The 12,224-nt window shown below is 36.5% G+C and overlaps 1 protein-coding gene and 1 long non-coding RNA gene across 3 annotated transcripts in view; one reads left to right on the forward strand and one right to left on the reverse strand.

The window, feature by feature from the left end:
- The window catches only part of LOC139362826 (uncharacterized), a 228,188-nt gene that overhangs the window by 165,675 nt on the left and 50,289 nt on the right, over positions 1-12,224 (forward strand). Inside the window, exon 2 of one of the 2 annotated variants that reach the window (XR_011622259.1) lies at positions 5,181-5,308. This is a non-coding gene — a long non-coding RNA (uncharacterized lncRNA). Of the gene's footprint in view, positions 1-5,095; positions 5,309-12,224 lie in introns of those variants that run through there. The other variant, XR_011622258.1, reaches the window with a different exon arrangement.
- Positions 1-12,224, reverse strand: part of LOC105475770 (3-hydroxyisobutyrate dehydrogenase) — a 140,693-nt gene that overhangs the window by 7,549 nt on the left and 120,920 nt on the right. Inside the window, exons 5-6 of the mRNA XM_011731255.2 lie at positions 9,959-10,092; positions 5,023-5,099 (exon numbers count right to left, since the gene is read on the reverse strand). Coding sequence (XP_011729557.1) covers positions 5,023-5,099; positions 9,959-10,092 — 211 coding nt within the window. The remainder of the gene's footprint in view (positions 1-5,022; positions 5,100-9,958; positions 10,093-12,224) is intronic.

Raw genomic sequence — 12,224 nt, forward strand, 5'->3', positions numbered from 1 at the left:
AATACAATTTCAGGGCTTCCTAATTTAGATCTTTTAAGATGGTTCATCACATTTAAAGCAGCAGAATTCCTCCCTTCTTTCTAATCTACCAGGTTACACTCAGTAGTAGCTCACAAGAGCTTTTACGGCTAAGGAAATTCTCTTCTATAATATTCAACAAAATGGTGAGCAAAGCTAATTATCCTAACTTTGTAAAACCCTACATTTTTCTTGAATGTTCAAGGAAGAGTACTGGTACTGATTGATGGAAACCCTTTTTGGTGAACACATTACAATTTAGAAGCATCCTGAGGGGCACACACAAAAAAATCAGGCGGCAGTTTTTCATTCTCACTTTTCAAATCTGATGCTTCCCCACCGTGCTGATTCCCTTCAGGAGATAGTTACTCCCTCTCCACTTCCCTCCCCCTGCCCCCACCCATAGCAAAGTGTATCATTAAAAACAGCAAGTTAGAAGTGTTTTGCATTTCATCTTTCTGAGGATTCTTTCTCTGGCACATACATAACTGACAGTTAAAATTAGACATGATATTAAAATCAGTTACTGAAGTCCTCTGTTTTCCACTGTGCCCAAGGCTTGTAATGGTCTGAAACCAGCTAGAATACACAGTAATTGTCATTCAGAGTCTATCCTAGAACGTCATGCTTCACTGGAGAAGACTGAGTTTCCATTCGAAATCAACAAATTAATCCAAGACAGGTATCTGAAAGGGCAAGTTTAATAGGAAGCAGCTACTGGGCTCTCAACCATGATAAAATGTTATTGCTGTTTCCCTGTAAATTGGCTGGGAACATATGATACTTTCTGCATAAGAGCCCCACTGCTGTTCAGAAGATATACAGCTCAAGCCATCAAAAGAATGACAGTCTGTCAGTCCCCATAATAACTTGCCACTGGATGTGGTTCGAGAGTGCATGCGTGCATGCATGTGGCTTTACAATTGCTGGAATGTTCTCTGATATAAACAGAATGAATTCATTGCTCTGACTGCATATATAATGCATCTCAAATAAACGTCACTGTGTCAAATCTACTCACCTCTAAAACATAAGAATTTTAAATGAGGTTTTGGAATAAGTAAAAATAATGCATAAACTGTAAAAAAATTTTAAAAATTAAACATTTGCCTTCAATGTAACCAAGACTTTAAGGGCCAAAAAAGTTTGTTTATATTATCTGTGAGTAATCTATACTGTCTGGTTTTACGAAAGAATGAAACAAATTATGTCACTAAACTGGGATGTTTATATATCACAGGAACATATCTGGAAATGAAACATCTAAGACCATGTCAGTTTTAATTAATCACTTATCCATCAATGTTTACTGAGATCTACTATACCCAAGTGCTACACGTAGTGCAGCCAAGGAGACAGTAAGAAGGAAGCTAAGAGGAGGCTGTGCCAGTCTGCCAGGAGGGCTGAGTTAAGACCCACCTGGATAACTTTTACTTTTGGCAAGAGACTCACTCACTCACTTCCCTACCTCCTCCCTCCTCTCCTTATTTATCTGACAAATCTTCACTGGGTGCCTAATACCTGCCAGGTATATTCTTAAGATATGGCAATGAGTAAACAAACCATTCCCCTTCATGGAGCTTCTAGATGGGAAGACAGGTAATAAACAGACAAATAAATATGTAATGCCAGCTAGTGAGACATGTTAGGAAGAAAAAGATTAAAGTACAATTTAATTTCAAACAATAACCACCTCACCACAACCACAAATATCATTACCACATATCAACACCTACTATGTGCCAGAAATTGTTTTACGTGGGTTAACTCACTTAATCTTCACAACAACCCAGTGGATAGATGTAATTATTTTTGTCATTTTATAAACGAAAAAAGCTTAATTATGTGGGACAGCTTGGATGCAGACCTACATGCACGCCCAAACACATGCTATTGTATTGGCTAGTAGTTAACTATTAAGTAGGTGGTGAACTTAATACGTATTGGTATACGTAGGTAGTAAACCAATACGTATTGGCTAGTTGTTGATAAAATATGATGGCATTTTATCAGTTTATTAAGAAATCTGTATGATAAGTGAATGATTTGGGTTGACATAGTCTTAGATGTTTCATTTCCAGATCTGTTCCTGTGATACAAACATCCCAGTTTAGTGACATAATTTGTTTTGTTCTTACGTAAAACCAGACAGTATAGAGACATACAAAGAACAAACTTTCTGGCCGTTTACAAATTACAAACCTTTGCCATCTGTTATATTTATTAGGGTACACAACTAAGGCTCCAGTCATCACATAAATGCAAAAGCAACATCTTCTAAGGGCAGTATGCAAGAAACTATTAATAAAACCACACTGGAGGGAAAGTTCTCATCTTGAACAGCTTTCCAGAAGTTCAGCTGCTTCAAGCTTCTTTTGGTGGAAGACAATACAGTGGGTGCTGGAGGAGCCTGGGCCTGGCTGGTAATGCAAATAACTTGTTATACTACCAATATATATATATTTTAAATCAATTTCCAGTGGAGCTGGTAATTTAAAACAACAAAACATTATCAATGTTGTCTCTATGTGATACACAGGAACAAAACCTCTCTAATACAAGTAGGGTACTTTCAGGGCCATAAAACTATGATTCTAATGCCTATGTAGGAATGCAATTAGAAAGCAGAAAGGTCTAATAAAAAAGGAATCTCAAAATATATTGTATACCATATTTTGTACTCTATTTTTTTTTTTTTACAACATTTAAAAACTTTGCTAACATCCATAAAGACTCATTGTAAAAGAGCATAGGGTCAATAAGAATTTTAAACTGTAGGATTTTATTCTTCATTATTTTTAAAAAAGTGTTCCAGAAAAACCACTGACTTATGAGAATAAAATTAATCAGAGATGATCACTTCACAGGAATGGGTGACTCAATTTGTAAATGTTGACATTAATGCTCTGAAAAATTTCACTTCAGAGTGGACAGAATATAAATGTGGCTAAACCGTTTTGATGCTATACTACTTTGTGGGAATTTACTACTTGAGAATTTATGCTTGCTGATGCCAATTTTCTCTTTCACCTTGCAGAGCTCAATAAATCGTGGCTGCTCTCTATACTCTATTAGAGAAAAATCCTGTCACTTTAAACCATGTCTGTAAACCATGGAGAAAAGACAATAGCAGAAGCATTCATTTTTAGGGCCTTTAAACCACTGAGAATCTTTGTAAGATAAAGTGGTAAAATCCTCATGTTATGAAAATAAGCAATTCATTGGTATAATCTGAAACACGAGAAACTTTTACATTATTTTTAACAGTTAAGTACAACTAGTGAGTTTCTGCCTTGTGTTCAGACTTTTAAAATATATTTTATGTTATATATATCAGTATATATGTAGAGTTTTAGAAAAATGAAACATTTAAAAGTTTCATATTTCTAAATAATAATTTTGTCATAGTTGATCAGAGCCAAAAATAAGGGAAACTCTGTTAATTGCTTCTGCTCTCTTACACGTCTTTTTTTTAAAATCACTTTTCATTTTCTCCTTGAAAACGAACCCACTACAAGTGAGTGGGCAAAGAGGGAAAAGTTGTAGTACAGTATAGCCTAAGTTCATCCAGCATTTTACTTTATATAATCATTTATATCCAGAAAATAAAAATAAAATTCTAAACATACATATGCATACCAATCCTGCTGTCAACACCAATTGTATATGTAATTTATGTTCCAGAAATGTACATTTTCCTCTTCCATGAAATTAGTCTAGAGAATGAACATGAAAACAAGTTGCTAGTAACCAGTTTTTCAATTATAAGTGACCCATATCCTAAAACTGGCCACAATACAAACATAACACTCTGAAAAGGTGCCTATATACTACCACTTTTATTAAGGCTCTGTACAGACATGCTTTACCGTCTTATGGACATTCAATTTTAAAATGTAAATGGTACACGATATTGATAAACCAATTAGTGCTGATGCAAAGCAAATTCCTCTTTTATCTCAATTACAACATGACAACTTAATAGGTCAAGATAGTTAAACATCTGAGACAAGGGCAATTCAATAAAATAACAGCATCTTGATATGGTAATTAAGAGGAAATGTGAATCCGTTACTGTGTTTTCAAAAATATCTCAAGTATGTTGGCTCTTTTTATTACTTTTATTAAAAGCTGTGCTAGGAAACACTATTCTGTTTTGTGATATATTTGGTAAGCAGTTTTGGGGAATGTGATGAAAGCAACTGAGTAAAGCATCCTGCTCATTAAGCATTTTCTAAAGTAAGCAATGTATATTTATTATTTTCATGAAATATAAAACATTCAAAAAATTAATTAGGTGATTAATCATATGTAGCATTACTAACCCAAAAGATTAAAGGCTAAAATTAAGACATTAACCTTAAGCATTTAAAAGATGATCATCCATAGGAAAAACAGAATTCCTGAATCACTTTAAGCAAAGTATGCCATTTTAATAGAAAGATACATACTAATGCAAAGTAACAAAACGACAGGCAAAATAAAATGAAAGAGTTATACATATGAACTGCAGCTTTATGAATGCTATCCAGTTTTTAGCCTGAGAATGAACCACTAAGAACACTTTTAGGGCAGATTTGGGGGACCATATTTTTAAAAGGTACATAAACTAGTCATATGGTAGCATACCACTTGAATTCACTACACACTAAAACCATGTCTTATACAAATTTGTCCCGACATTGCCAAAGTATGTTTAAATTTTATAGTAAAAATGTTTCTTGCATTTCAACATAATAGAAGAAATGGGGCTCCCATATAAAAAGGATAATATAACTTCAAATGCACAGGCAATACATTTTATGGCTATGGCAAAAAGTATTCATGCTCTCCTGGGTCCTATTGCTTGTCCAATAAGCAAAGTCTGTTCAAGTTGAATAATGAAGTACTTTCAAAATGTTCTTGGATCAACTCATTTATCTCTCATGAACATCATTTTTTAACATCAGAAAATCAAATAGGAAAGCCTATAAAAATGTTAGTATAAAAATGTACTATTCAAACCTGATTCCAAGATTCATAGTTTCAGCAGTTCCGATCATACTAATAGCTAACAGCATGTTGTTGCAGATCTTTGCCGCCTGAAAATAAATTGAGTACATATTAAATATCTGTATTTTCAAGCTATAACTCACAGGATGTTTTTCCTTGCCCAATTCCAGGGGCTACGTTCTAAAAGAAGTAACCTTCAACTGTTGATTTTCTCGAGTGGGGAAGAGAACATGATGCAGCCTGGCTCCCTCTGAACCTCATGCTATCCCAGACCAGACTTGCAGGTCTCCTCCACTAGGTAATAAATTTGCCTATGTGAAAATTTATTTTTCACATCGCTACTACGGGCTCAGCACTATAGGGTACAACTGCTCTTTACAGGATGTAACTTACAGTCTAATTGGGAAATGGGAGTAATATGCTATATGAAAAGGCAACAAAACAAGTGGTGAATTGTAAGGTAGAAGCTATGAGAGATAGGAGGAGGAGTTCAGAGCAACACGATCACTGAAGGCAGGAAGAGAGAGGAAGTGGAACCTGAAATCATCCTTTAGGAGGCCAAGGCAGGATTTAAACAGGCAAGAAAGGGAAAGAAGGAGATCCGGGGAGAAGGGTAAATATATAAGGATTAAATATTTTACATGGGATGTTGCTGGGGAACAGTAAGAAAATTGATTAATATGCCTATGTTTTAAGGAATAGTGAGAAATTTGATAGTTAAGACTGGGGCAAGAACATGTCAGCTATGAAAGCTAGGGTGTAGAGTTAAAATTTGACACGGTAGGAAATTGGGATCTATTCAGAGTTTCAGAATGGGGAAGCACTATGATGATACAAGCATCTTGATGGAGTTGGTCTGGGTTATGGTGTTGGACTGAGGGGTAAATTTGGCATTCAGGGACTTATTAGGCCCCCTGAGCAGTAAACTAGGTGTGAGACACTGAAAGAAAGGGTTGGACCAGGTCCTGTGTTGAATGGAAATGAAGGTCAACAATGAGAGTAATTTGAATTAACAGAGCTTGGAGACTGTGTAAGAATATGGAGACAATAAATATATCTAAGATAATACCAAGTCTAGAGTGAGATAGAGTCCTAGTGACTAGGATAAAAGCATTAAGAGGAGGAGTGACAGTGTGTGTGTGTGTGTGTGTGTGTGTGTGTGTGTGTGTGTATTGGGAGGGGGAGGGAAACAACTAGCTTGATTTCAGTGTTCAGTATTGTTTAATTGTCTCTGTCAATCACCTCATATTTCTAAATTAAAGTTACTTTTCAAGAAAAAGTTTGAAGTCCATGAGTTACTGCTGCCTGATTGTACTACAAATAGAGCTATGGCAAGTACAGTTGACCCTTGAATGATGAGGGGGTTGGGGTGCCAACCCCCGGTTGCAGTCAAAAACCTATGTATAACTTTTGACTCTCCAAAAACTTAAGTACTAATAGCCCACTGTTGACTGGAAGCCTCGTCAATAACACAAACAGTTGATTAACACATATTTTTACATGTATTATATATTGTATTCTTACGGTAAAGTAAGCTAGAGAAAAAATGTTACTGAGAGAATCATGAGGAAGATAAAAATATATTTATTATTCATTAAGTGGAAGTGGATCATCATAAAGGTCTTCAATCCCATCATCTTAATAATGAGTAGGCTGAGGAGGAAGAGGAGGTGTTGGCTCTTTGCTGTCTCAGGGGTGACAGAGGCAGAAGAGGTGGAGGTGGTAGAAGGGGAGGCAGGAGGGGCCGGCACACTCCGGATAACTTTATGGAAATTGTAATTTCTATCAGACTTTTCTGCTGTTTCATTTCTCTAAAAACGTTTTTGTATGGTACCAATCCGTCTTCCACTGTTTGCTTTATTTTCAGTGTCTGTATCATAGAAAGGTCCATGTTGTAAAAGAAGTTGAAAGGAGTCTTGAATAATAAGAACCATTCTGCCTTACTGTCTAATGTCCATTTGTTTCCTGGCACTGCTTTCAGTACATCATCTTCCTCCTCATCTGGCACTGTTCAGAAGCACTCATCTCCATCAAGTCTCTTCTGTTAATTACTCTGGTGTGGTGTCTATTAGCTCTTGAATTTCTCCAAGATCCGTATCTTGAAAGCTTTCATACACTCCCCACCTTTTCTGCCATATGCACAGTCTCTTTAGTGATTTCCTTGATTGGCCCTGCCATAAATCCGGTGAAGTCCAGTACAACATCTGGACACTTTTTTCCAGCAGGAATTTACTGTTAGGGACTTGATGGCTTTCAAGGTGTTTTCTACAATAACAATGGCATCTTCAGTGGTGTAATCGTTCCAGATTTTCATGATGTTCTATCAGGGTTTTCTTCCACAGTGACAATCCTTCCCATAGAGTACCATGTGTAATAAGCCTTAAAGGTCCTTATGATCCCCTAATCTAGAGGCTGAATTAGGGGTGTTGTGTTTAGGGGCAAGTTGGCCCCTTGGATGCCCTTCAGTGTTGAACTCATATTATTCTGGGTGGCCAGGGGTACTGTCCAATATCAAAATAGCTTTAAAAGTCAGTCCTTTACTGGTAAGATATTTCCTGACTCCAGAGACAAAACCATTGATGGAAACAATCCAGAAACAGGGTTCTCACTGTCCAGGCCTTCTTGCTGTACAACCAAAAGACAGGCAGCTGGTATTTATCTTTTTACTCAAAGCCTCAGGAGTTAGCAACTTTATAGATAAGGGCAGTCCTGATTACCAACCCAACTGCATTTGTACAAAACAGGAGAGTCAGCCTATCCTTTCCTGCCTTAAATCCTGGTGCTTGCTTCTCTTCCCAATAAATGTCCTTTGAGCATCCTTTTTATTTCCCCCCATCATAGGGCACTTCTGTCTGGATTAAAAACTCATTCAGGCAGATATCCTTTCTCTTCAATTATTTTTCTTTCTTTTTTTTTTTTTTTTTTTTTTGAGATGGAGTCTCGCTCTGCCGCCCAGGCTGGAGTGCAGTGGCCGGATCTCAGCTCACTGCAAGCTCCGCCTCCCAGGTTTACGCCATTCTCCTGCCTCAGCCTCCCGAGTAGCTGGGACCACAGGCGCCCGCCACCTTGCCCGGCTAGTTTTTTGTATTTTTTAGTAGAGACGGGGTTTCACCGTGTTAGCCAGGATGGTCTCGATCTCCTGACCTCGTGATCTGCCCGTCTCGGCCTCCCAAAGTGCTGGGATTACAGGCTTGAGCCACCGTGCCCAGCCTCAATTATTTTTCTTAATGGCACCTGGGAACTGTCTGCTGTCTCTTGGTTGGCAGAAACTACTTCGCTTATTATCTTGACATTTTTTAAGCAAACCTCCTCCTAAAATTATCAAACCATCCTTTGCTGGCATTAAATTCTCCAGCTTTAGATCCTTCATTTTCTTTTTGCTTTAAGTTGTCATATAATGACTTCACTTTTTCTTGAATCATATTAGATGTAAGTATGCCTTTCTATAGCAATCCTGCATCTACATAAAAGCTGCATTTTCAATGTGAGATAAAAAGATGTTCTGCAAAAAGTGCAAGCCTGCTGGAGTAGCTGCAGTGATGGGTTCATGACTATTCTTTTCTTTTTTTACAATGGTCCTTACATTGGATTTGTTTATCTTGAAATGGAGGGCAAATGCAACCGCAGACCTCAATCCATGGTACATATCAGGCAATTCAACTTTTTCTTGCAATGTCATGACTTTTCTCAGCTTCTTGGGAGCACTTCCAGCATCACTAGTGGCACTTTGTATGGGTCCTATGGTGTCATTTAAGGTTTATGGTATTGCACTAAACATGATAAAAAATACAAGAGAATTCCAAGAGATCGTGTTTACTATGATACACAATTTACTGAAGAGATGAACCACTCAAAGATGATTAGTGTCACATGACATTTTATGTCCAACACTTGTAACACGTGAGTTCACTGCAATAGCAACAGGAGGTGGCCACAAAATTATTAGAGCAGTACAGTATTACTATAGTTAATTTTATGCCATTATGATTTAATACTTCTTTTCCCAACTGTGAATGGTGCCATGTATGGTCTATAAGTGTTTGTAAATTTTGATAAATTTTAAATCTTTGTAACAGATTTGTGCATATTTATAAACTAGCATCTATCTACATATAATGCGTTCATGACATATCTAACTTTTTCTTAATTTTTTTGGTATTTATAGGCCATGTGGTTCATCTGTTTTTTCAAACTGTCACAAATCTTCAAAAAGTTTTCAATATATCTATGGAAAAAAATACATGTATAAGTGGGCCCACGGAGTTCAAATCTGTGTTGTCCAAGGGTCAACTGTAATTACAAAATTAGGTGGAGGAAAATAGCAACTCAGAAACAAGCACTTCAAAATAAGAGCAGTTTTAAGGATGATTTCAGTAGTTGCTGGGATGACATGTCAAGATCCTAATAATGAAATTTTTTTCCCTTTTTTCTTTTTTTTTTGAGATAGGTTCTTGCTCTATCACCCAGGCTGACTGCAGTGGCTCTATCATGGCTCACTGCAACCTTGATCCCCCACCCCTGGGCTCAGGTGATCCCCCCACCTCAGCCTCCTAAGTAGCTGGGACTATATAAGTGTGTGTCACCACACTCGACTAATTTTTTTGTTTATTGTAGAGATGGGGTCTTACTATGTTGCCCTGGCTGGTGTCTAACTCCTGGGCCCGAGTGATCCTCCTGCTTCAGCCTCCCAACGTGTTGGGATTACAGGCATGAGTCATCGCATCTGGCCAATAATGGAAGTTTTTTTAATAAGTTAATTGACTGATGTCTGCTTAAGCCCACCAGGAATGATGCAAAACTAATTTATTCCAAATAAATTTTTAAAAATCTGAGCAAAGAAAGAATCCAAAGGTTGAAGAAAGAAGAATAAAAATATGGTCAGGAAAGAGGAAGGAACATTAGTCAATTTTACATCATCAAGTCAAGGTCATTAATGTAAAAATCTTACCTGCCCAGTCCCAACAGCTCCACAGTATACCACGTTGGAGCCCATGCACCCCAGCAACTCTTGGGCAGCAGCAAATTCATCTTCAACTCCTCCCACCATAAACGTGAGGTTCCCAGATCGTGCAGCTCCTACACCTGAATCATTTGGGGGTAAAGGGATAGAAGCAAAAGAATACATTTCTTAAAATTTTTAGGCATATAATAAAATTAGAGAAACCAACTAAAAACATCCTGCCTCCAAACTGTATTTTTGCCAGGCATGTATAAGATACTCTAAATCTCTACAGAAATATTCAGCAATCAAGTATCACCCAGATTAATCACAAACCAAAAGAGACATATAGATTCAGTCGTACTCTGAATCTCAACTCACCTTAATCATTTCGGCACAATCATGGCCTAACAGATAAGGGAACTTAAAATGTAAATATTATTATTCCCATGCATCTATTATTCTCCTAAGAAACCTATTAAGTTACAGAAAGTACACACAAAAAAAGTTTTACCTGGGCCCTGATCAGCAAAGGAGCAGCCAGAGAGAGGTCTGCTGCCCACGTTTGGATTTGGGGTTCTTGCTCACTCACCCACTCTCCAAATACTATCTATAAGTGAGATCTACAAAGAGGGAGACCTGGCTCTTTGTTCCTTAAACAAGTAGGCATTTCAGATGGTAGATTCTTTTTTTAAGGCAAGAAAAACTGTTGCTTATTTTGACTGATTATTCTCATGTGTACTTTTCAATATTATTTGATTTTTCTTTTCCTTCCTGCTATACATCTTTTGGGCAATTTATTTTTAGTGATATGAGCAAGAAGAAGAAATAAACTTTAACACTGACTTCACTACTCCTTAGTAACTTTTAACAAAGACTTAATGCATGTTCATTCATTCGAGTGACTGGAGAAACAACTTTTTATTTAGCACAGAAAATATGATCTAGACTTGTCCTAAAAGGAAGAGGAAGAAGCTTCATTCATCTAAATTTTTATTAACTATAAAATCAAGAGTATTATTACTGTTTTTAATATTCAAAGAAATCTTGGTTCATAATTTTCAAGCTAGGCTTTATTTTTCAAAACTTCCCAGGCAAGTATGTGGAAGAACTTATTTTACAGTACGGTAAGAACAAAGAAACTGTAATTGTCTGTAGTATATATCAAATCTGGCCATTAGAATAGACAGCTGCAAGTAATGGCCTGCTTTTGAATTTAATGTATTCAATGAAATACCGTATTTATGTTTTTTAAAAGCCCAAGTGAAGAAATACCTATTTCATTCAAATTGTGAATATTTTGCTTTCTATTTTACAGTTGATACTAGTCATAGCCAATGATTAAAAGTCAAAAAAAAGTCAGCATTATGCTAGCCAAACAATCTTGGAATAGTGAGTGCCCACATGTTCTGAAAACCTGAGATGCTCATGCATATAGTTAAATTACATTATTTTGCAATATCTTCACTTTGAAATGGATTATATACAAAAACCCAATTTATAAAAAATGCATTCAGTTAGCCAATCTATGTCATTCAAACATTCTTATTAACATTTAAGTGACCGTTGTTTTGTTAGTTTCTAGTTTACTTTATCAAGATGGTAAACCATTAATGTTTTACAATTATTTTGCTCAATTTCTATAGCCATTTTTATTTAAACCATATAACCACCATTCCTCCTAATCCTGTTGATCTCACCTAGAGAAATTAAGTAGAAGATTTAAGTCAAAGCTTACAAACAAATCCAGCACTATCCATCATAGATCAATAGCTTTGCTTTGTATTTAGATTACAGACTGCTAAATAGCTTCAGAGTCATTTATTTAAAAAAAATAAATTAATGTTGACAGTGATTCTCAGCTGGTTAGTCTTTTGACAGGTGTACTTTGTCACTTGTTCAAACACATATTTTAAAAAGCAGAAATAAGTTGCTTAAGCAAGAGAAGACCACAAAAGAAAGAATAGTTTATCTTTTAATTCAGAGGTCTGTGGTAGTTCGACTCTTTCCTCATATTGATGTGGTATCATAATTATTTCCGACTTCATCATAACCTACATCCCAAAGTAAGGGTCTAACTAAAATGGGTAATTCTAAAGTTTTGACATTCCTTGGAACCAAATCTTATCTTCTCATACATATTCCTTTAATCATACAACACTATCAAGCCTAGTCCCTCTGCAAAGGCAGAATTAAGACCTAAATTAGCTAGGCATGGTGGTTCACATCTGTAATCCCAGCACTTTGGGAGGCTGAGGCTAGTGGACTGCTTGAG

Source organism: Macaca nemestrina, chromosome 4 (genome assembly GCF_043159975.1).
Source record: "Macaca nemestrina isolate mMacNem1 chromosome 4, mMacNem.hap1, whole genome shotgun sequence".
Lineage (NCBI taxonomy): Eukaryota > Metazoa > Chordata > Mammalia > Primates > Cercopithecidae > Macaca > Macaca nemestrina.